The sequence below is a fragment of the Trichoderma asperellum genome, chromosome 1 (assembly GCF_020647865.1).
Source record: "Trichoderma asperellum chromosome 1, complete sequence".
Taxonomy (NCBI): domain Eukaryota; kingdom Fungi; phylum Ascomycota; class Sordariomycetes; order Hypocreales; family Hypocreaceae; genus Trichoderma; species Trichoderma asperellum.
The window spans coordinates 5,382,279-5,406,432 of NC_089415.1; the positions used below are offsets into that span (position 1 = coordinate 5,382,279).

General features: G+C 46.9%; 7 protein-coding genes across 7 annotated transcripts; 3 read left to right on the plus strand and 4 right to left on the minus strand.

Annotated features, from left to right (window-relative positions):
• Window positions 1-3,260: 3,260 nt before the first annotated feature.
• On the minus strand, window positions 3,261-5,162 carry TrAFT101_001673 (uncharacterized protein; the record flags this gene model as incomplete). Its single annotated transcript, XM_024907772.2, has 1 exon — window positions 3,261-5,162. One exon carries the CDS (start codon window positions 5,160-5,162, stop codon window positions 3,261-3,263), a length of 1,902 nt encoding a protein of 633 aa, XP_024762793.1.
• A 270-nt stretch (window positions 5,163-5,432) lies between these two features.
• On the minus strand, window positions 5,433-10,653 carry TrAFT101_001674 (uncharacterized protein). The gene is made up of 2 exons (XM_024907773.2): window positions 8,026-10,653; window positions 5,433-7,972 (listed from the first exon to the last, which is right to left on the minus strand). Exons 1-2 carry the CDS (start codon window positions 8,451-8,453, stop codon window positions 5,752-5,754), a joined length of 2,649 nt encoding a protein of 882 aa, XP_024762794.2. The 5' UTR covers window positions 8,454-10,653; the 3' UTR covers window positions 5,433-5,751.
• On the plus strand, window positions 9,517-11,368 carry TrAFT101_001675 (uncharacterized protein; the record flags this gene model as incomplete). The annotated part of the gene is made up of 4 exons (XM_066126389.1): window positions 9,517-9,531; window positions 9,726-9,836; window positions 9,996-10,018; window positions 10,566-11,368. 4 exons carry the CDS (start codon window positions 9,517-9,519, stop codon window positions 10,660-10,662), a joined length of 246 nt encoding a protein of 81 aa, XP_065982490.1. The 3' UTR covers window positions 10,663-11,368.
• Window positions 11,369-11,789: 421 nt separating this feature from the next.
• TrAFT101_001676 (uncharacterized protein) lies at window positions 11,790-14,863 on the minus strand. The gene is made up of 3 exons (XM_024910545.2): window positions 14,669-14,863; window positions 13,368-14,605; window positions 11,790-13,298 (listed from the first exon to the last, which is right to left on the minus strand). Exons 1-3 carry the CDS (start codon window positions 14,717-14,719, stop codon window positions 12,287-12,289), a joined length of 2,301 nt encoding a protein of 766 aa, XP_024762795.1. The 5' UTR covers window positions 14,720-14,863; the 3' UTR covers window positions 11,790-12,286.
• Window positions 14,864-15,062: 199 nt separating this feature from the next.
• Window positions 15,063-16,688, plus strand: TrAFT101_001677 (uncharacterized protein). The gene is made up of 3 exons (XM_024910546.2): window positions 15,063-15,401; window positions 15,506-16,367; window positions 16,424-16,688. The coding sequence occupies exons 1-3, from the start codon at window positions 15,387-15,389 to the stop codon at window positions 16,549-16,551; spliced, it is 1,005 nt and encodes a 334-aa protein (XP_024762796.1). The 5' UTR covers window positions 15,063-15,386; the 3' UTR covers window positions 16,552-16,688.
• Window positions 16,689-17,429: 741 nt separating this feature from the next.
• TrAFT101_001678 (uncharacterized protein) lies at window positions 17,430-18,927 on the plus strand (the record flags this gene model as incomplete). The annotated part of the gene is made up of 4 exons (XM_066126390.1): window positions 17,430-17,627; window positions 17,689-18,561; window positions 18,614-18,707; window positions 18,767-18,927. The coding sequence occupies 4 exons, from the start codon at window positions 17,430-17,432 to the stop codon at window positions 18,925-18,927; spliced, it is 1,326 nt and encodes a 441-aa protein (XP_065982491.1).
• A 3,218-nt stretch (window positions 18,928-22,145) lies between these two features.
• On the minus strand, window positions 22,146-23,619 carry TrAFT101_001679 (uncharacterized protein). The gene has a single exon (XM_024907774.2). It carries the CDS (start codon window positions 23,259-23,261, stop codon window positions 22,563-22,565), a length of 699 nt encoding a protein of 232 aa, XP_024762798.1. The 5' UTR covers window positions 23,262-23,619; the 3' UTR covers window positions 22,146-22,562.
• Window positions 23,620-24,154: the final 535 nt, after the last annotated feature.

Below are 24,154 nucleotides of genomic sequence, written 5' to 3' on the forward strand. Positions count from 1 at the left end.
GAACCACACATAGCTTGCGCGATATACAAGATATAGTAAAGGATTGCAGATCCTTTTTATCTATACGGGATGACGATAACACTGTTGATTTTATCCACCAGTCGGCGAAAGACTATATTATGGGCGCTGCCTCTAAGATTATTTTCCCTTCAGGCATCGAATATCAGCACTACATAATGTTTACAGCTTCGCTAAGAGCCATGTTTCGCACACTTAAACATAATATATATGGCCTTAAAGATCCAGGGAGTGATACCGCAACAATTTCTCCGCCTAACCCAGATCCATTAGCGCCTATAGCATACTGTTGTGTATTTTGGGTTGAGCACTTATTTCGAAGCTGCGATTCTGGAGCATCACGAGATAAAATATTCCTAAAGGATGACGGAACTCTTCACTCCTTTCTCAGAGTCAAATACCTATGCTGGCTAGAATCCCTGGCCCTCTTGCGCAGTCTTGTACCGCAAGGGGTAGATGCTATCCAGAAACTCCAAAATCTCCTTTCCGGCTATTATAAAAGCGAGTCTAATGGACGCCATGTTCGTGAAATGGCATATCTACGAAGAGAAAGAGAATCGAACCGCCTCGGATTGTTAATTCACAATGTTTACCAGCTCCTTCACCGTTGCAAAGATTTATATCTCAGAACGTATATTAACTCTGCGCTTACTTTTTTTAATTACCACGACGACTCGCACATCCGAGCATTTGTTAACGATGCTTATCAATTCATTCATTACTGCAAAGATTATGTGCGCAAATACCCTTTACAGCTGTACTATTCGGCCGTTATATTTGAGGATACACATAGCGCAATTTACACAACTTTTCAGCACATTATACGTGCTGAATTTAAAAATACCCTTACATTTATCAAAATGCCGCAAAATAGATTCTCTCTGGTACAAAATATAGAGCTGAATTGCCGTGGTTCTATTATCGCACTTCTTTATTCACCAGATTCCTCTATCCTATGTTCATTATCTAAAGGTGGCACTCTCTCTCTATTCAGAACAGACATATACACCCTGCAGCGAGCGATTGAACTGGATCTAGACCAAAAATATAAACATAGACTCTTATCTGATCTGCATCATTATTTGCTTGCCTTTTCAAAGAACTCAAAACATCTGATCTCAATATCCGCCACAGGCATTGTGCAAGTATGGGCTGTCAGTTGTGGGACCCAGCTGCAGAAATTCTCCTTAAGCCTCAATACGAGTATGATACCACGTCCCAGCAGATCTGGGTATGGCGCAAGCAACATTCTCCAGGAAGAAGTGATTGCTTTATCATATTCCGGAGATCTTGCAGCATCGACCTGTCGCACGCTATTAGGCACCGTGAGCTCAGTGAAAGTCTGGGCGATAGAAGCTCGCAAATGTATATATGTGATTGATCAGTCTCATATGCCGAACATTATCTATGCAGCTTTCTCACCAAACTCAGCAATGATAGCCTTATCTCACAAAGAAGATGCCAGAGTTTACTCTGTTCAGACAAGGAAAGAGATAAAACACATGAACCATCCTTCACACTGTTTGGGTAAAAAATTGATACATCCTCAATTTTCTCCAGATTCAAAACTACTGGCGTTAAGATATGCCAATCGGGATATGTATCTCTGGTGTACAGAGACGTGGACAGTAGTTCGCCATTTCACAAGCAAATTCTCAACAGAACACTTTAATCTCTCGCCCAATGCAACTATGTCCGTACTCCGCTGTCCATATGCATTATTAATTGAGAGCATGGATACAGGAGAGCCCTTACTCAATATTAAATCACATGCTTGGGTAAACAGTCCTATTTTCTCTCCTGATTGGACAGATTCATCGTTTCTTGCATCTTTCAGTTTTGGCGCAGTTCAAATATGGCGAGCTTATCTAAATACAAAGGGCAAGCCATCCGAACTACGGAATACTGTCAGCCACTTGAGTCGTTTGCCCATATTTCCAAAGTCTAAATTTGTGACGGCGTTGGATTATAGAGGCAATATTAGGATATGGAGTGGAGAGAGCGGCGAGTGTACTCAGGTACTTGAAGGAAATAGGTCTACATGGCCATTCCCACATGCAGTCTTCTCACCTAATCAGGACCTTGTGGCCTGCGTCCAAGGGGACAAAAGCGATGTCCAGACCTGGCACGTTGAGACTGGGAGGCCCCTTCACCTGCTTAACGGTCCAGGTGGCGCCAGTGGTGAGACCATACGCACCGCTTTTTCGGATGATTCAGGGTACATTGTGACGGGCTATTCAACCGGCCTGTTGAAGGTCTGGTGCGTAAAATCTGGAACATGCTTGTGCGAAATCGACTGGTGTGATGAGAAGGTAAATACCTTAGATGTGGCATTCTCTCCCGGCTCAAGATATATTACGGCGGCCTTTAACCTCCACGGAGGGTATAACATCCATGCGGCGGTCTGTATCTGGGACTGGCGAACAGGCCAATGCATCTCCCGGATTGAATTGCAACGCAAGTTTCTTCGAACGAGTCTTACATTTTCGTCAGATGCGACAGTCTTGGTTATGATCGCTGAGATTCCACTTTCGCCTCCTTCCTTCAACTCTATGTATCGTTCGTATGCGGTAAAGTTCTACGATATTACTTCTGGTACCTGTTTAAGCCATATTGATATCAAGAGCAAATGTCTGCCATTTTACGACCCATCAAAAGACCATATAGTCTCTGACCGTTTCAGGTTCTGTAAAAGGTCTTCATGGAGACGCTGGGATACAATTCCACAACCAGGATACTCCTGTTTCACTAAGGGTCCACCTTCGCCCAATGGAGAGACTTGGATTTGTTTTGGCGAACGTAAAGTCTTTCAAGTTCCGAGAGAAATTTTGGAAAATGATATATATATATCTGGCTCTCTACTAGTATGTAAAAATACTGTAGGAGAATTATTTATTATTCATCTTCCTAGCAAAATATAATACACAAAACGTAAATTAGGACATCCATATATATACGAATAAAGTATCATTTGGTGATCTTACGCCTCTGATCCAATACCTAGCTACAACTTGCATTATTCCAACAGGATTTGGCGTCCACCTCTCAGACTGAGATTCTCCCCTGCTTATACGTCTCATCTCCTTCTCCATATCATTGGAAAAATAGAATGCCATTAGACATGTGAGGAGCTCAAAACGTCAATCAATATTCATTTACATCGTTCAAGTAATATGCGTAGTAAGAGAAACATAGTTGAAAAATACGCAAGTCCTTTAGCCATTAGAGGGCCATAGGACGAGCTATTCCACCTTCTTCCAAAGCGCCCCTAGCTGTGCGATACGCATCCAATCATCTGTCTGATTTGAAGCTGACAGATCGCTCATAAAACTATTCCAATGCTGCTTCGACTGAGCTCCATATCTCGTATCGAACCACCCAAGGCTATTACTGCCATATCTGTATCCGTCTGTGTTCCCTAAGATAGACGCCATTCCATCCATACCTTGATACTGAATGCTAAGTAGGCTATGATTGAAGGCGTTTTGTTTCTTTATATTTTGCAGAGCTTTTATGACTTCAATCTCCGAAATCGTTGCATGATATATTCGAAGTCTCTGCACGCAAAACTTCTTGAACTCTTCCAGGGCTGCGTCCGATTCTTCGGATCCTGGCTCGCCTGCCTCGCAAACTTCGAGCCATAGACTACGCATCCGCGGTGACCATACATGGCAGAGCTTTATCTCTTCTATGTATTCCCCGTTCAGAGGCAGTGAGTTCGCCAACGGCGTATGGGCCACAAAATCGAGATAGCATTCTTGACAGAATTGTGCCTCTGGATATCCCCACCACCTGGATTTGCCGTAACCCTTGACCTTGGGACAAGCAGGCACGCCAGCAAAAGTCATAACGAACTCCGAGAAATAGTCAAAGACTCCGCGGTCAAGCATCTCCGCAAACTTGGTAATGTACTGACCAAAGCGTGGGCTCGCAAAGCAAAAGTCACACACGTAGGCATTGGAAGAATCGCGCTCCGACAGCTGGAAGAAGTGATCCAAGGCTCTTATTTGGACAACTCCGGCGAAACATGCCTCGCATATGTTGAACTTGTCGTCGTATCCCTCCAGGGTCCACCAGTTGCCGTAGACGATGCCGTCTGCTGTGCAAGGCACGAGACTGCAAATTGTTTGCTTAGCCTTTGCAAACGTCTCAAAGTCCCTTCTAATAACGAGAGCCGCATCTAGTGCTATTGTTGTTGAGATGTTTCGATCCGCCAACCCACAGCACCACAGCTCTGGATCCAGATCATCAGAGAAACGCTGAAAGTCCCTCTTGAAGGAGGTCAATGCTAGTTTATCTAGGTAACACGTCTCGCAGACTTGAAAGCTTTCAATGTCGTAGTCTTTTGGCAAGTACCACACAATAGCATCAGAGCGTGTCTGCTCGCCTATGCACGCCGGAAGCTGAAGCCGTCGAATTGCGCCATTTATAAAGCCATTCCAGTTAGTATGCTTGGCCATTGGAGCAACTAATTCCAAAATGTATGGGATGCTCAGATCACAGTTCCATCTTGGAGCTATTTCAGAATAAGTCCCGAAATTGGACTCAAAGCCGGTTCCAACTACGTAATCCTCGTAACAGGCTTCACATGCGGCAAAGCCCGCGATTTCATTGTCCATCAGGCCATAGACTGTCCTGTCTTCAACGTCTTCGGTGATTTCTTGCCCCGGACAAGACTTAATCTGTAAGCGCTTGGTCATGTATTCACGTAGTGCATTCACGTTGTTTGTTTGAATGGCTTCGGGCCAAAGAACGTCCTTCACGCGCGGAAGCCAAAATCGGCAGACGGCAATGTCGCCATTTGGCCACTCTATTTGCTTAAATTGGACTTCGAGGGATGTTCCTTTGATGTGATCGGCGTGACATCTGGTGCATATCAAGTAGTCTGCCGTATCTTCGAATGCATCCGGTAGGTAGTACCACTTGAGCGAGTAGTTGACTTCCCTGTCTCTGGGACATACTGCGAGGACCTCCAGCGGATCTCCAGTCTGTCGGATTAAATTAGGCGGTCGCGGACCATCGTCATCTTCTTCAGTATTCGCAGCGTGTACAGACGAGCCCTGCTCTTCTTGATGTAGACTTAGGTCGCCCAATTCCGCAGTGAGATCCTCAAATGGATTCTTCAGGACTGATGCGTCTCCCATTGTCACACAATTAATTTTTCCTTCTTTCTTTCTCTTCTTAGCGACAGATTGTGCGTGGTATCGCACGTCATGTTAGTCGGTAACATAGAAAGGAGGGGAATGCGATATTTATTTGATTGAGCAGTCAGCCTCAGGTGCAAATGGTGTCGTGCGGCTGAACGTATCCGAATAGAGCAAGGCAGATTTAGTCGGGTCGTGCAACTACGCTCAATCTTATGATTATTACATGTAGATAGATGCTGCATTCATATCGCGTTATTTTTTTTTTTTCCAAAAATTCTTTAAATAAAAATCACAGTTATAAATAAGTCCAGAGTTCCATATTATAAGAGCAATGGTTGAAAGTAAGTACCATGTTATATGTAATGCATGATATATACAAGAGGGGGCATATTGCTCTACTTGTATTTCTCCGCTACATACTTTGTAGCGCGCTAAAGGAAATATGAATGGCCGCGATAACGGCCGCGGCTGATTCGTTTAGCCGAGAGTCTAGATTCATTTATTTGAATCGCACGCTGCAAGGTGTCATAATTTTCGTGGCCCATCATGCTGGCTAGTGCGAAGGTATCTATCGTATTAACCCAATCTACTCTCGCCGGAAAAGCTTCTTGAACTTTCCAGATATCCGGTTCTTCTTCTTGGCGTAGTCAATGCTGTGAGGCTCTGAATAAACCGTCGGTCGTCTTGAAAAACTCACCGATTCCTCTCTCGTTCTGTCTTTTCCTTGTGACGAGAGGAGGCCAAGATGCCGACCCAATCTCCAGTCACTCTTCATACCATATTCCGTTTCTTTTTCGTCAATCACAAAAGTACCCTGCTGTCGAACCCTGAATAACATCTTCCATCTTGGCGCAATCTCATCCAGCTTACTCGAATTGTAATCTGGGTGCTTTTGGCTGATATACAGCGCAAGATCACATCTGCAGGCCAGCTCCAGGAAGGACTCGATCTGCGGGATACCAAACAGATATTCCATGGCATGGGAGAAGCTCCACATCTTGAACTGCTGCGTTATAATGTCTTCAAGCTCATCCAGAGCCTCTATCTCTGCGGTATCATCCCTTACTTCAATCGAATGAGCATAGTATAGACTGCCTAATATCCATTGCTGGAGATATGGCTTTATGTACATCAGCCGATGGAGGTGGATCAGAGATCTGATTTGACCTATATTCGCCTTGAAAAGAACTTTGACCGGATGAAAGCTTCTGCCAGCAATACTAGATAGCCTCTCGTTTATATCTGGCAAGTGTAGAAAATTGAGAACCATGTTATGTATAAACTCAACTTTCTCGGCAAAAAGCACTTCACCTTCGACATCGGAGACGGTATGGATCAAGTCTTTGCATTGGGCAATCAGCTGCCGCTTCTTCACCTCCAAAACCCTTTCTTCTGCATTGTCAACGATTGGCCATTCTCTCAGGAATGGCAGCGGCTCGAGAGAGAGAGGCTTATCACCAAAGTTCAAAAAGTAGAACGTAATGATTGGCAGCGCCACTTTGGCAGAAGTCATGGTGAGGAACAGTCGAGACACCCTTTCTCTATACACATCCTCGATTATACTGAGCATGTTATCGAAGAATTTGTACAGATCATCTGGCAGCTGACCCAAACGCCGCTCAAGATCCAAGATGTCATCTTCGTTGCGCAGCCCGCGTAGGAGGGAGCGAACAACCAGAAAGACCCAAAGGAACACGCCATCCGCTTTCTCTGTTATGCTCAACACAAGTCCATCGGCTGCAGTTTTATCACGTCTGCGAAGCTGGTTGAATTTGTCGTCACTTTGCAGCGTGCCCTTGATGAATTTTTGGATATCCTCGCGCGTGAAATCTTGCAGTTCTAGTTTCGGCTGGTTGCCCCCAAATGCATCAGAAAACTCGATCCATGGCCGGCTGGATATACATATTTTAATATTGTCTGACTCGCCAATTTTGTGGATAATGTCTATTACATCTGTAGGTTCGCCATCGTACTCATCGAGACCATCGATGAAAAGGCATATTTTCCACCGAACTTTGTCTAGGTCACCTAATCGTTGAAACGCTTCCGCTAGCTGCTTCAGAGTCCACGGGTAAGAACGTTCATAATGAGGAGCATTCCAACGATCGGCGCATACTGTAGGAATCAATTCCGGGCGCTGCCCCAAAATCTGGTGAAGAAGAGCTCTGAAAAGCCCGTCTTGCGACTTTTGCATAGTCGTGCCCGGACTCCAGAAATAGTGCTTAGCAACTATAAGGTCATTGCCATTTGCCCACTCCGTCAGGTATTGTAACGTCTTAGGGTGATCCGTAAGGAACTTCATGAGAGTTGACTTCCCAGATCCGGCTTTCCCTGTAATCCAGTATATGCCATTGCTCTTCTGAAGCCAATTCACGAAGTTGGTCGGCTTGGTCTCATCAAAAATCCACGTTGCTGTGCCTTCATGCGCTTCACCGACTGCAAGTTCTCGCTCGTGTAATTGGTTAAAGTTCAGAGTTTGTAAGATGCTCTCTCGCTTCTGTATACCGCGCCGCTCTATATCGTCTAAAATGGCGTCAAATGGCCCCTGCATAACACTCATTGTAAAGACATCCTTAATCCTGGATTCCCTATCTTTTTGAATTGACTTGAATTCCTTCTCGGAAGATCTGTGGCCGCTTTTTCTATCGCTGGAGGTTGCGGTAGACGCCATGTTTGGTTGTTTTTGCTGTGAGATCGATTTAAGGTATTTCATAACCTCGGTGTATTTGTCGTTGATATTTTGAAGCATGTCTTCATTTGATGTTACAACAGTTTGTAAAACCTCTCCAAGTTTTAGCTGTTCTTGCCTGCTGCCGTTAGATGAAATATCTCGAGCAGCTACAATCTAAGCTCCGCTCACCTAATAAGCATTATCAGATGACTGGATACTTCGCTACGTAAAATGAGTAGTCTGCTGCGAAGCTCCATCAACTCGGATTGCTTGGAGAGTCTTTGGGCAGTTTTACTGATGGCATGCAAGACACCCGCCGATTTGGCGCTGCACCCGTTAATAATGCCCTTGATTTCTTTGGCTATTGAAACGCATTGCTCGATGAGGCCGTTCATAGTTTTATCTGAAACAGAAATCGCTTGGCTGGCATCCTCAGATGAATGGATGTTTTGCAGAGAAGATTCAACATCATTGACAATTAATTCCAGCTCAGCATCTTCTTTTAATTTGCCATTTGGGCTGTGGTAGATCTGAGCAGCCTTCGTCGCCGCAATAATCGCATATTCAACGAACTGGACGGCATTTCCAGCTAGCGAAATGGTATTCAGCGCGTCCATCACAAAGCTTTATGCAGCTGTAGCATGGCTTACAGTGATTATAGCCCGGGCTTTGACCAAGTGCAAATAGAACTCTCAGTTCATCTCATTGATTAAGCCAACAAAATTGAGGCCATAGCCCACAAACTAGAGTAGTTGACTGAGGGGATAAACAAACGGTCATCTGTCGCGACGAAGGAAGGGTGCGTAGCGGTCCAATCAGCAATACCCTTGCATGTTGTACATGCACACTTCGCCACATTCGATTCAGCCGCAGCAGATAAAAAATACAGGGGTAGGCAGCATGATTGCCTAGCAACTCAAATGGTTATCAAAAGAAAAGATGTCGCAAAAGAAATATGCGCACAGCTTTAGATGATTTGAACAGCATCGTCAAAGGGCAAATCTCCGCTTTGTGTGTATCTATCGTAGAGCTCTGTAAGTTGAGTTTTTCTGAGGCCTCTTTTTCCTAATGTTTGCCTACCGCTACAACGTTAATTAAGCTCTTCAATGCCAACTTCACCTATTACATCCTTTTTTTCTGCTTTTCGAAATATCCTCTATAAGTGGTAGCCAACTGTCACAGTACATTAAAATTACGCCTGAGCAGATGATTCGGGCAGTATCTCTCATCATCCAGCTCACCGGCAGAGACGATGTGTCAGAAGCGGGGAATAGAAAATTGATATACTAATCCGTTCCGACATCTTAAATGCTGTGTATAAGCGTATAGTAAGGCGGCCTCCATGAAGCCTCCATGAAGCCATCACAAGATTGAGCCCAAGCTCTAAACTTTGCAGTAAGTTGGGCCATGAACTGAACTTGCCATGGCTGGCCTTTAAGGTTTGCGATAAGCCTGGGCAAACTCCAAAGCGATATCCTAATCGCCTATTGTTCCCAGCTGACAGTCTGATTGCTCAAACCTCATCTTTGCCACAGGATAGCCGCGGTCGCTTATTCCTTCTAAAGGGCGGCGAATGTTTAGACTTCGCGCACTCAGTTTGATTAGGTTGTTGTTATACGAGGAGCTCCCTCAAGGTAGCTTTCAGCAGGTGAGCAGTTCATAATACAGCCACTTCTCAAAATGGCGCGGGCCACGGTAAGCTTAACGAGAGCTCGTCCTCGGTGCTCCGATCAGCAGCAGCGAGTTGAATGACAGGAAAGACATCACATATCTAATCCTAAAGGAGTCTGAGTCTCACCCTTCTTATCCCCGGCAAGGCTAACAATCAAGCGGTATTTGCTATTTCCGGTTGCAACATTCGGAAGGCTAACACCACGGCTCCGCAACAGCCGGCGCCAAATACTGTTAGTCACGAGTTAAAGCATGAGGACGAGGTAAAATCCGCGGCCGAACACATAGGGTTGCCCAACTTCCGCCCCCCCATCCGCAACCTTCTTAAGGTAAGCATTTGGAGGGGTTGTCAGTAAGACCTAAGTCGCGGCCGCGGCGTTTAACCAGTACCGACGGGAAGGTCAACAGGGAGCATCGGGAGCCGAAGTTGGACGAAACTCTTTTGTGCAATCGGTTCACACCCCCCTCCACTTTACTGATCGCGATAGGGCCCTGTGGCGATCACAAGGGAGTGAGCCGAAACCAGGTTGTGATTGGTCTGTGAGCTTGAACGATAGCTGGAAGAGACAGGAGTATATACAGTAGCATCAAATTAAGTGGGTAAGACGCAGGCCGAGTCGATATAGTTGACTCATAAGACAGGCTCTGCCAGCGAAAACGCCCGTAGCGCAATGGTCCATGGATAGAATACTGCTTCCCTCGTTGTTCGCAGTTTTGGGTCTGTAAGCCAGCAGGTAAAGGATGCAGTCTTCATAGTTCATAAGTCCAGCCACTACAGCCCTATCAGCCATGTGCGCTGCTTAGAACTCGTAAAGTCCGAGATCCAGCAAACAGTGTTATGCGGGGGAAGGAAGCCAAACAAGCCGTGCTGACAGACAGAGCAGTGCGAGGGCGAGGAACCCGAAGCTCCACGGACTTTGTGCATGTGTGTTATTTGCCACACCGTTAGCCAATAGCCACTGCTCAACTTCATACTTGTTCGATTTCGTCCGAATGGAAACCTAACGAGAGCTTCCTTGCTACCATGCATGCCAGGTTGTTTACTGACATACTTCCAGCCCGCAAAACAGCTTGTTGCTTGTTTTTACTTCCGATGTTGCCCGTGCTATGGAGAATCTCCATGCCGGCAAGGGTGGGGCGGCCTTGGTCTTGTGATGGGCTGTATGGAGCCCAAGCAGCAGAATCGCTACCAGTCGATCATCCACGCCCTGCACGCCCTTGACTTCCTCTTTCTTCATGTTCCTGAAAGTGGCAGACGGGGGGTGTAGGACGGGGAACTCTGGTGAGAGCCGGCTGACCGAATCATGCAGGCACCGCAATCGGAGGGCGAAGAGCAACGGTATAGGCTAATCGGCGGATCGGATTCACGAAAACACCACGATTCAAAAGCCCTTCATTGTGATCAAAACACACGGGATTGGCGGAAGCCGGAGTCACGAGAACCAGTTGTAGCCAGATATGGCCGTTTCATCTTTAAGAAAATGCTCTTCATTGGCGGCGGTAAGCATGCCTCGTGCCTTTTACATGTGTAGCCGAGGAGGACGGTAACTTATTGCAGCTTAGCAATTCTTGTTGTCATTGAGGCTGGTTGATAAGATCAAACCCCAGGTTTTGGATGCATGTTGGGGCCTCGGCTGAAGCTCTGCTGAGTCTTGCCGGTGTGCGACTAGTAATACCTACCTGCGATTAGTAGTGAGTGACTGCTCGTCACGCCTATACGGATTATTAGTATGTCGTCTAGAAGACGAAGGGCGGTAATAAGGGCTTATATGACAAATTAGAAATGGAACAAGTCAATTAGCTTGAGTGATCAGCCAGCCAGCATAATGCAAATACCTAATACGGAGTATGTAAAGCGGTGTTTATATTCCTGAGCAGAGGCAAGCCACACACCTGCCAAACTGCATAAGCGGCGCTTATGCTATAATCAGCCTTATCCAGAATAAGTTTAGCGATCTTGCTGTCTTTGTAACGCCTACTTGAATTGTGGCAATCGCTTTTGGCGTTTAATGAAGTTATGCAAGAAGGCGTAATGGCGAGAGTCGTCTGTGAGAAAAGACAATCACTGCTGTTCACAGCGGCTATGAGTTTCTTGACGGGCATAGCCCGCATGGAATGGAGAATCCTTAATACCAATAACAGGATCTTTCAACAGTTACATTATAACGCACTTATTAGATGCTACCAGAAACTAGGAGTAACCAACTCAGTACCAGCGAAAAATGATGAGTGAAAGACTAGGTATTTCGGTCTTATAACGGTATTCATAATTGAACACAGTAGCAGCAAGTATCGTATATTAACAGCAGGTAGAGGAATAAGTCGAAGTTAAAGACATTAAATGCTAATTAATATATTTCTAATTATAACTCATCTGAAGCAAAACTCTTCTTCGCATCCTTTTATGCCAAGTGCTCAAGAGCATCATTATGAGTCTTCTTCAGGTGGAGCTCTTGAGATCCGTACCGAGAGCCACGGGTCGCTGAGGATTACCATTTTCGGAAAGGCCTCGGCACTCGCACCATCAAATCTGGCGATGAGCTTTGGGGCCTCAAGCTGTCCAAGACAGTTCTTAGTGTCTCCATATTTCGGCATACAAACACCGACACTGTAAGAATATGCGTATTTGTGAAGAAAAAAGGCCCTAATTTCAATAAAATATTTTATATATCCACCATTTATTTGATTTTTTATAGGTGATAACCATGCATTTTACTCATGTTCGTACGCTTTCATATGTCGTTTATAAATCCTATCTTACAAAACACATATGCCTAGTTTATGACACATCGAGTGCTGGGGGAGTACTATCCCATCCCCAGTGCTGTTGTAGCTTCGCAACTCTTTCTGCTGTTGAGTACCCAGTTTCTCTTTGTATAGTGGCGAGGAGCTGAGCTAGTGCTGTCCTCTGCTCGTGTGTCTCGAAGCAAAGTCCAGCCAGATATAAAGGCTGTACCATATGCTGTCGAACAGGGTCATCCGGCCGCCCCAGGGATATTGCGCATATCTCATTAGCGTGCCCTTCGATTTGGGCCGATAGCTGACGATAAGCATGAAGTCGTTTAGTTACAAACTCGAGATGTGACTCTGTAGGCTTTTGATTTAGAGGTTTGTGAAGCAAGAGAAGAAGTTGAACAAAGTGATATAAAACTGCGGCCGTTGCACACATAGCGTTGGCATAAAACAATTCTTGAAACGCGCTTTGAAACTCCGACCTGGATGCCATGTTGTCTGAAGGTGTGGGTATATTGTTATACCGCTGTGCTATTCTCGCGCAAGGCTCAAATGTATCCGGCAGTGCTGCACACCAGTTTTCGAGATGCTGGGATACATCATCCCAACGATGAGATTCATTAGATGAGTTCTGACAGGCGCTATGGTTTTCTCGTAAGCCGTTGATTGCCGTCTTATTGCCACTGTTTTCAGCTGCAATGAGCGTCAGTGTCTTCAGGATTATCCAGATTAAACTTCTGCAAGCCAACGTCTCTGTCATCTGCATCTGAAAGCCCGAATCTCCATTGTTGCAGAGCGCATTTGGCATAGTGACTCCATCAACAACACACATTGGTAGACCTGCGGCTTTCCACAACTCAGAATTCTCCACATCGAGACGTGGTGCTGTCTGCTCAGTGTAAGAAGTAATCCAATCGATACACACAATGTTCCAAAAAGATGCTTGCCATGCTCTTCGAGCATGTAGTCCGTATGTTCCGTTGCGACGATTGATTTCCGTACTTTCAAATAGCTGCTTGAGATTGAAAGTGAGCAGATACTGTGCACCAGACATATGCCTATTACGAGAGATTGTCAGCTGCTGTCTTGAAATAAACGCATAAAGTGAAATGAAAAAAGAACCATACCTAGAGACTTCTGCAAAGCGATTATCAAGAGATTCATAGAGCAGAAATACAGATATTGCCGCGAGGAGATCATCCACGATAGTGTGAGAGCCTTGGCTGCTTTCCACTCGCCGCCTCTTGAACGAAGGAGATACTGCTGAATGCAAGCCCAGACCGGCATCAATAGATGATGTAGATCCGGGTGATGAAGCTGGACTGCCGTCACGTAATGTTTGGAGCAGCCTCATCATATGGCCTATAGCTTTGTCATAAAAACTCGCAGCCTTATAGAACCAATCGATATGGGCCGCATTAGAGTACAGCTCCAGCGTCGATCGCCCCGGTGACTGATGACTCGTCATGTATGTCTCTCGCTTCGTCTTCCCAAATTGTTTCGCAGCAATGGCGGCCAGAGCATTTTGTAGAAGCGGGCTTCGAATTGCCTTGATAGGAACAATGTGTCCAAAGAATCGCTCAATATCAAACACGTCCAGACACGGGCTAATGCGTTCCGCAAAATATCTTATCAGATATGCGGTCTCTTGATCGGCTTCACTGGATGAATCAGGCATTGGCGACGATGCTTCGGTCTCCAACTTGTCTGATGTTTGTGATTTATCTGCCTCTGGATCGTATCCGGACGCTGCATATCCTTCTAGATTGACGTCGCTAATCCAAGAAAGAGATGGTCCTTGCAAACCACTGGCATCACTTATCAAAGAGACGGAAGGAATAAATCCACAGCAGTTATTTCCCTCCGCAAAGTATTCGTTGGGGTCAATATCGAAAAATCTAGCGTCGAAGTCTTCATCGGAAAAGCTGTCAGTCAGGATGAAGGGTGCATCAGATGTCCCTTGATTAGCAGATAAGCCGTCATGGCTAGGCCTCCCCAGGCCAATGTCATGCAAATCATTGTCTTGAGCCTTAGCTTGGGCCTCGACCTGGGCTCCTGTTTGGATTCGAGGTTGAGCTGGTGGTGTTTCAGGCTGAGACTGGATGCGAGTAAACTCAGTGTTGCTTGAGATTGCCGAGGGTAATGGAGCCGAGCCAAGTGAGCCTGAGAGTGACGACACCGAAGATGAAGCCTGAGCTGCCGGGTGTACCTTTATGGGGCCGCTTCCCTGCGGGCTGGCATCGGCAGAAGAGAACTTTTTTCGAAGGTTCTGGCTCTCATCGAGAAACTTTCGAAGATGATTATAGCCAGGACATGACCGGGATGATTTTTCACACCGCGCACAGCCTGGTAGTCGTTTATCGCACTGGGAAGATGTGAGAAGACCGCGCGATCCGATTAAGCTCTCTGCGGTGGACACTGTACTCACTTTGACCCGCCGCTTCCTGCAGAGCGTGCAAGGCACGGTGGAAACCTCCATAGTCCCGTAAATAACACAAGAAACAGCCTGACTCTAGATGCTCGCTCCCTTGATCCTAATACAGAAGAGGGTGGTCGTCGAATGAATGATGGAAATCTCGGGGCGAAAGACCGAGCAGCCCCGCGTCGGTGGCTCTATAGCAGAGTTTCAGTCCAGCACAATGTTTGCTTATCAAAGGAGAGGTTCAGCGACTGCCGATCCAGTCGAGGTGAGGGCTGAGCGGGACGCCGACAGCTGCCTTATGTGGAATAGCAGCATCAGAGCGCTGCCACCACCCCAGAAAAGGCAAAACCTCAAAAGTGACTGCGGTACGAACTACCATGTTGTCGGGCGCAACACATTACTTCATCCAATGTTGTGGACGTCACCGTAAATTCCAGCTCTCTTTGCTGTTGCTCTCGTTTCTATTCGGGACTGGCGAGACTTTTTCGCCGCTTTTTTCTCTCATTCACCTCACCTGCGCTCATTCTCTTGGCGTGTGTTCTCTCTGACGACTCCCAAGTAGCACTGCCATCATCTTCGGTGGGCGGAGACAACGCGCAAAACAGCAGCGAATGGTGACGGCCTCGACGCTACCCCCAAATGGTGGTGATGAGACCGAGCACCGAGTGATGCTGAGCGCAAAACTGGATGAGGCAACTCTGCCCGGCGACAAGCAGGCAGCACAATGAAGATCCAAAGGGTACCAAGCTCGCTCCGTCTTTCATCTCATCCCATCTCATCCCATCTCAAGGCCCAGAGATGACCCGCAGCCACATGACGCTTGCTAACAGCATCGCCCATTAGCTATTTATCTATCCTGTCAAATCGCTCCTACCTATTGAGGTGCAAATTGCAGAGATTACGAGTGAAGGATTTCGATTTGACCGACAGTACATCCTAGTCAGGGATCCTCGATGCCACCCAACTGTCAGGCCTCATCTGGCCGAGCACTTGACCATCAAGCGGGTGTATAAACTGGCGCTCTTCCAGCCGTCAATAAACGATGATTGGTCGGAGCTGACTATCAAGCACACGCTTGCTCAACCAGAATCATCCATTACTCTCCCGCTCACACCATCACCACTGTCATGCCTGGACGCGCAGACGTATCAGGTGAGCATTTTCGGCACCGAGGCCTCATGCGTTGACATGGGAGATGGCCCGGCAGAATTCTTCAGCAAGCACCTCGACATACCCACGAGATTACTATTCATCTCCGGCTCAGGCAGTCGAGAAATCCCAGGAGCCGCTTATATACCCAAACACCGACTGCCGCTCACAATCCGGGCCGCCGGCGAGCATTTCCAGCCCCAGCGGATCCGCTTCGCCGATGCGGCCCCATTCCTAGTCACATCAACGGCGTCTGAAGAAAACGTCCGAGCTCGGTTACCAAAAGAAGACCAGCGAGAGGACGTTCTGATCCGCTTCCGTACCAACATTCACGTCGATGTGGGATCCACCGCCGCGTTCGACGAGGACTCTTGGAGAGAGCTTACTGTGTTTTCAGAAGACTCGACTACGCCAAAGGCGGTAGTTCGCTGTGTCTTCAAAGCCCCTCGCTGCTTGAGTGTGAACGTGGACATTGAGAGTGGGGGTGGATCTCCACGGAATAGACAGGTCTACGGCTTGATAGCTAAAGATAGGCGTATTAACACGGCCTATCCCCGTAAGTATTCTTGACCACTTTTTATTCGGAAAGCAAACGCTAATCTACCCCTCAAGTCAAACCAGTCTTTGGGAATTGGTCTTTTGCCGGCCCAAATGGAGCACTACTGAGAGTCGGTGATGAAGTTCGTGTTACGGAGAGGGGGCTAAGCGACAGGTTGACTCAACAGGTAAATGCGGCATGAAATACAAGCTTATTCTTGATACAATTGGTATACCGAGGTCGTTTCGGATCTAGGGAAGAAAAGACCGTGGGCAGTTGAGATGTATATAGCTAAAGATACGGCGGCGGTATCATAATTGAGTGTATATATGAACGGCTCAATATCAAAAGTTCCAAAAAGTCAAATCTTCCAAAACATGCATACATTCATACCCGTAGACCATACGTGCAATCGCATAAAGCTCACTAACTAGTTACACAAGGAGCGATTCATAGTATAATTAAGCGGAGGGTACATATGGTAGTTAGTAAGCCATCAGTTGTTCGTTCGACGAAAATAGGTATCAATTGGCATTTGAATAGCCTCAGTAAAATATTCACTGCTCAATTACTGCCGTAATGACATAATTTTCATCTTCTTTCCAATACGAGCACAGCTGTTGAATGTCAGCAGAGGGCGGATCTTGAGTGAGTGGCACTAGTCCCAGATAGGCAATCGCCAGCGAGCATGCCGGAGATGTTGTTTGTGATGTGGATAAATTTACCTGACGTGGATAAATGTATTCAGAGAACTTCGATAAGCCAAGTTTAACAGAAATGGGAATTGAAATAAGGTCAAGATTTTGATTATTCTAGCGGGCCGGATATACGACACTACACCGAATAGGGGGCATCCGACTGTGATCCGATGAGGCCAACTCGAATAAATACGTGTATAAATATAGAGTTAAATAAAGCTGCGTGCGTATTATAATGAAAATGGATATCAGGGAGATAAAAACCGACTATCAACTCGTTCTATCTTTTAAAACATCCAAATCTTCTTCATTTTCTCAGCATTAATTCCAAATACGTTGTTTTTTCCTATTCTTCTATGAAGGAACGACCTGCTAGCGACCAATGACAGCTGTCCAAAATCTTTCCAGTGACGACGAGACAAAAGTTATCGAGAATCCAATCGAGAGTCCCAATACAGAAGCGTCAGTCGAAGAAGCTAGTCAACAGCAATTGCAAGAGGATGAACATGATGGCGGATATGGCTGGGTATGCGTTGTATGTCAGTTGATGATTACAGCAAGTACTTGGGGAGTCAACGGTGTAAGTTCACTTCTCTAGTTTGCCAATTTAAGAAGCAAAGCATTAATAGGCTTAATGACAGGCTTTCGGTGTCTATCTCGCTCACTATATTTCGACAAACGCCTTCCCTGGCACATCAGAAGCCGCCTACTCCTTCATCGGTGGTTTATCTCAGTCCCAAATCCTCATCATAGCTCCTCTCGTCACCCACGCCACTAGACTTCTCGGTACCAAGCCTCCGCTGTTCATTGGAGCCGTGTTGGAGGCTGGAGCTTTGATTGGCGCGAGCTTCGCTACAAAATCTTGGCATCTCTTCCTATCCCAAGGCTTGTTATTCGGTTGGGGGTGCTCGTTCCTATACATCGGCACCATTGGCCTTATCCCGCAGTGGTTCGCTCGAAGAAAGGGCATTGCTACTGGAGTCGCAGCTGCGGGAAGTGGTCTGGGAGGTCTCATATACAGTTTATCCACCGAGGCTATGATTTCCAACTTGAGCGTTGCCTGGGCCTTTCGCATAACGGCTATTTGCACCGCCTTTACAAACATTGTTTGTATTCTGTTGATAAAAGACAGGAACAAACACATTCAACCGTTTCAGAATGCGTTTGATTTCCGCCTCCTAAAGAGACCTGCGCTGCTCCTCATCATTGCGTGGATGTTCCTCAGTGTCATTGGATACACATGCGTTCTGTTCTCGCTTCCTGATAATGCCGTTCAGATTGGTCTTACTGCCCACCAAGGTGCCATTTTAGGCGCCTTGGCCAATCTTGGAATGGTTATTGGGAGACCCACAGTTGGCTTTCTCAGTGACCGTTACGGGAGGCTGAACATGGTTATCTCAGCATCCTTTCTGGCAGGAGTATGGTGCTTGTGTCTCTGGACATCGGGCACATCATATTCCGCCTTGCTTGCATTTTCTATTCTAGGAGGAACAGTTATGGGAACATGCTGGCCAGTGAGTTGGTTCCTTGTATCTCACAGTGGCAACTAACGCTAAGACACTCTAGATGGCCGGGCCGATGTTGACAGATGCCTTTGGAATAAAGCTTCTCCCATCTACGCTGTCTATTCTCTGGACTAGTTCTGCTATCCCATCAGCATGTAAGTTGATATTTCATCCTATCATTCGAACTATAACCACTAATACTAACGGCTTGTAGTTGCTGAGGCCATGGCTTTGGGACTTCGACGAACGCACAAACCGGTCTATCTCGATGTTCAGATATTCTCCGGCTGTGTGTTTATTGGTGCTTCACTCTTTTTATTGCCTTTGAGGTTTAAGAAGAACGTCAAGAACCTCACTGCAGCAGAGAAGAATTAGGACCGACGCATACGAAGCAACGCAAATACTGTTTAGAGCTTGTTCACTCGAGAAGCACTCGAAAAGTTTACAAGGTAGAAGAATACAATAGAAGGTCTCTTGAAACAGAGGAGAATAGAAGGGAAATAAAAGGGTAGAAGATATAGAGAACAGGTGCACGGCACATATATCATTGAATGGGAGACAATAAAACTAATGATAAACGCACCATGTGCTTAGTTATTAATTCCAAACTTGTAGTAATAATTAGAGTATAATTCGATTAAAAATACAAATATTCAGACTATCTAAACCTCAAACAGTGTTCTTCCACAACAGCTTCAACGGCTCAATGTGACAGCACCAAAGCCTCGATGTTGCATAAATCCATTTATGCAACAAAACCACTCCACTAGTCGCCTCTCCATCCACTGCCTGTGGCTTGACCCGCTAAAAGCAGCACAAATGTGGCGCATCACCAGATCGATCTGACAGCAGCTCCACCATGTCTCACAGCACATCGATCCGCAAAAAAGCAGCGGACAGCTTCCGTTGGCGGGAATCCACAGCGGACTCCGCCAAAGCTCTTGGGCCGAGTGATCTCCGTCTTGATAGCCTTTCTCAACACCCTAAACTCCAAGCTTTCAGCTAAAGGGTGTGCCTAGAGAACAGAAAACAAGGACAAAATCTTCCCGTGCTTATTTTTATATCAAGCTTCAAGCCTCGTAGGGCGCCTCTCGTGATTCTTAAATCCCAAAACTGCTAATGCACTTAAAGACAAAGATCGCCTGTGATAGGCAGAACAGGCGAGGAGGCAGCCAGTTGCCGACTAAGATATTACTCGTCCGAAACTTTGCAACACGGCCAATGATGGCTATTGAGGCGTTTGCTCTTGGCGAAGTAAGCGCGAAGAGGCCCAAAACAGATGGGCTTCATCTACCTCGGAATTGGCGCTTAGGCCTTTGCTTTGCTAAACAAAACCTAGGTAAAACTACCCGATTTGGGTGCCGATAAGGAAAAACATCGAACCATCATCTTTCATTCTTCTTCCCGCGGAGTGGCACCGGATCGCCTCCGCAATGGTTTCTTTTTACTTATCTCTTTTGTCTGCCTGTCAGCCTGCCTTGCGCAAAAGGCGGGGGAGGAGAAAGGGGGGAGGTGGCGAAGGCTACAAGTTAACCAAAACAGCCGCCTGATCTGATGGAGCATAAGAGATAAATTACACAGCCAAAAGATGACACTGATTTTGACTGCTTATAGAGGACATGTGATGTGCTTCAGGTAAAAATGCGATGACAACTCCATAGTAATTGCGGAGTGGTCATCGCATCTTACCCTTTTAGGATATCCGCAAAGGTGCACACAAGCATACTTGAAACAGCGGATTTTGGGTTACAAGGCAGAGACAGGCTGGGAAAACACAATGAATAACTAGCGCCTTGCTTATTTTCCTTCTCCAACTTCCAAAATATGTAGGTCTAATTACAAAACCCAAAAAATTATAGCGGAAATATATTTGACATGCGTTCTAGCGGCACCATTTTGGGGAGGTAAAGGAGGGGTGTGGCCGCCTTTTTCTTGCCTTGTTCGTTTGCCTAACACAGATCATCGTCTGATACCTAAGCTGATGGGAAGGTATCTTTTGGAGTAACCATCGATTATTCCCTTTGCATATCCATTTTTGGGCTTCTCAAATCTTTGTGGCCCCCTCCTCTCCATCCCCTATCATATATCGCCTGTTTCCAGCGTGGGAATTCGAGCGTGGGGTGTACCATAGGGAAACGGAATTACTTGGACAAATCAAGTCATCGATCCCCTTGTATGAACAGGTGTCATTCTGCATTTTTTTCCCGTTACTTAGTGTCCTAATCTACTTTACTATCAATGTATTCCAAACTCATTTGCTTAATTCCGCCTGGTGCGCGACCTGTCATGCTACAGAAGCGCGCGAAAGCAAAGGAAGGCAACAGAACCGAGGGCGTGCGCTTGGCTTACAAACGCCGATAATGTCCATGGACAAATGCCTTCCTTTAGCTCCCTAGTAAACGGCTCCGAAGCTAGTCATGTCCTTCGAGGCGTACAAAATGTTCCAGTCATTGACAAGAAGCCCCAAGCGTTACCGTATCCAGTCGAAAAGGTGCAAATAGAGTGTGAACGAACTTGGGGGAAAAGCGCTCTCTCGGCATGAACCGCGAGAAGGTGTAATGATAATCAAAATCTTAGGATGGCCACCTTTTAATAATGCCGGGCGTGTGTGCCGGAGATCTGACCGCACCATGTCCTACGGCCCACCGCTGACGAATCAACTTTCTCGCCAGCAATAAGATCTTTTTTTTTCCAATTTGTGAACAAGGCAGGGCCAGTAATCACGGAATCTTGATATCTCCTAGCTGCCTGAAAATCTAGAATACCACCTTAACTCCGTACATAGGCAGGGAGAAAGACAAGATGCACAAAAAACTTGCTCGTGCTGCTGTACGCTGTACAGTACTAGGTAGTATTACCTCCTACATAGCTGCACATAAACTGCCAGCTCATCTCACACGCCCCATTTAGGCTCGAAAAAGCACATTTCCAAGCTAAGTTGCCATAGCAAAAAAAAAAAAAAAAAAAAAAAACTTCACCTTTTTTTTTTTTTTTCTTCCCCCCATGTCCGCCGTCTTGAGTCGCGTAGTAGTAAGAGTCATCTTTTTTTTTTCCTGTTGGGCGGATCTCTGCGGGCCTCAAAGCACAGCACTGCCGCTATTATCGTGAAGAAATCTCTGTTTCCTTCGTTGGATTTTTTTTCCGGCGGGGCCCTTATCTCCTTCCGGCAATTCTCAATTATTAAGGTAGATCGGCTAGCGCAGCCGGCAGTGAGTACGTACCTTGAGGGCCCCCCGCTTTTCTAGAGGCCATCTGACCTCTAAAGTGGCCTTTTCGGATTTCAAATGCAAATAATCGGTACGTACCGAGCTAAGCTTGACTGATGCTTTGCTCATCGGGTCGCTGCCAAGGTGCCGACGCCGTCTAGTCCGAGCGGCAGAAAGGAATTCCGCTCGGTCTACACCCCAAAGCCATCCGCCTTTGCCGCGGGTCTTCGGAGGTCAAGTGTCAAATGTCAAAATTGTTGATTTGCGAGCAAGGGCCAAGGAAAAAGAAAGTTTAGTTAGTTTGCAAGAGGGGGCTTACTGGCGTTTTTCTTTTGTGTGTGCACGCATTCACGATTGATTTGCAATGGGAGATAGGCTCGTAGAAGTGAGGTTGTAACGTTTTTTGTATTTGGTAATCGAGAAGTAAATCGCTATTCGATTTCTTCTCCAAGTGCTACTACTCTTGGTAAGGCGGTCCACTCAACCAAAGGAAGACCAGTTCCAGGGAGCGGCCCACCGATGCTCATCCAGATCCCCCTCGCATTGCCATGAATGTAATGAAACGACGTTGAGCTGTGAATCTCTAATGGTGTATATAATGATTGAACAAAGGAAAAAAGAGTGCTAAATGTGAAAACAAACAAAAACGCCGAATGCCTTTTATATCTTCCCTCTCGGGGTATCATAATGTAGAGATATCCAGAAAGCGCCGTGCCAAGCCATGCCAATTCGCTAATGCAGATCAAAAAAAGTCGTAAGAATCAATTAAGTATGTTGTACAAGAAAGAGGAGATTGTTTGCTGCTTAGTAGACTGAGATGGCAGACACCAGGCCGGCAGGTGATCGGCGGCCCAGATAGAAATCCTCTTCTTGGTAATATGATTCTTCGCTCTCTTGTTCTGACTTCTCGGGTAGAGGCAGCTCGGCATCGACAGGTGATGGAGGCATGGCCTCGTCGTCAGAAGACTCATCAGATTCGTGGTCGACCAGCTCCGGAGGGGAGTTGGAGTGAGATGGAGTTCGAACAAGGCCGAGGTGGGCGTAGTCCTCCTCGAGATCGTCGTCAGCCATGACCTCGTCCTCGACAACCTTGATTGTGGAGGCGGGGCTGATTGTGGTGCGGGTGTTCTCCTCCATCTCGTCGTAGTCGGATTCGTCGTCAGAGTCGACTGAAGAGTCAGAGTCGTATTCCTCCTCGTCGACAGCCTCCTCTTCGATCCGATCGGCCCACTGAATGTGTCGCTTGTTGTTGGCGGCCGAGGTGCTCTTGGAGTTGCGGACAGACTGGTTGAACCATCGCTCTTGCTCTCGCTCAGCCTCGGCAAGTTCAAGCATCAGAGAGTCGAGGAGGTTAGCGTGTCCGACCAAGAGACGGAGATCGTGATCGGGTTGAGCAGCCTCGCGAGAGAGCTTTGCTCGGGCCTTGTGGGCCAGGTAGTAGGTCTGAGTGATGGACATGCTCTTTTGGGTAGCTTGTCGCAGCAATGATGATGGAGCAGACATTTTGCTTTGTGTGGGTGAGGAAGATGTATATATATTGAATGGGTGACTCAAGGCAGCCAGATCTGTTGCAGGGATGATTGAGATGCCTAGATGGTAGTGGGTACTGATTGAATTGTTTGCTTGTGTGCTTTGTTTGTTTGATACGGAGGAGTCGAGGTTATTATGACATTTAGTTGTGTTCCTGTAATGATGCTCGCTTGAATGCTCTGCTCTGATGGATGATATCGAGGCTCAAGGTCGGGGGAGTCGGCATTCTTTTAACTCGGGAGCCTCGAGCCGGGTCCAGCCATGGGGTCCAGTAAAAAAAAAAGTCATCGGTGCTGTTTACCGGGCACGCCTGCAGCCCGGTCTAAGCGGACTTTGTGTGCGCGGGCCCGAAAAGAAGCACGACGAATGCGAGGGATGGGGGGTGTATCCGACAAGGTCCATGGAGGTGAGAGCCAAGGGGAGGGGTGCCGCAAGGGCGGCGTGTTCTGGCGCTGACTAAATCCGAAAATTCAAGTTCTCCGGACGGAGGTAGTAGCTGGTCTCTCGTCTGCCCCCGGTACCCGACTGCCTGGCCGCAGCGCCGCCATCGCCCAGGTACCCTCGCGGCTTGAGCTACACGCCAGACGCACTGCGGCGTGCGCCACGGACGGCTTCGGCATTTTGGGTGACTCCAGCCCAGCGTTGTTGCTACGGATTTAGCTGGCCGCGCTATGCCCAAACAGGGCTTCGCACTCGCATCGCCGATTAGTCACAGCCGAACAGAATTTTCCCCTTCGCTGCAGGTCGTTTACCTCGTTAAGCCCATTCTCGGGGCCCTCTAGTGAGCTGGAAGCTTCCGCTCTACGGCACCTGGGCACAGGCTACTCGGTACGGCTTCAACAAGCACCCCTCCCCATCACTGATGG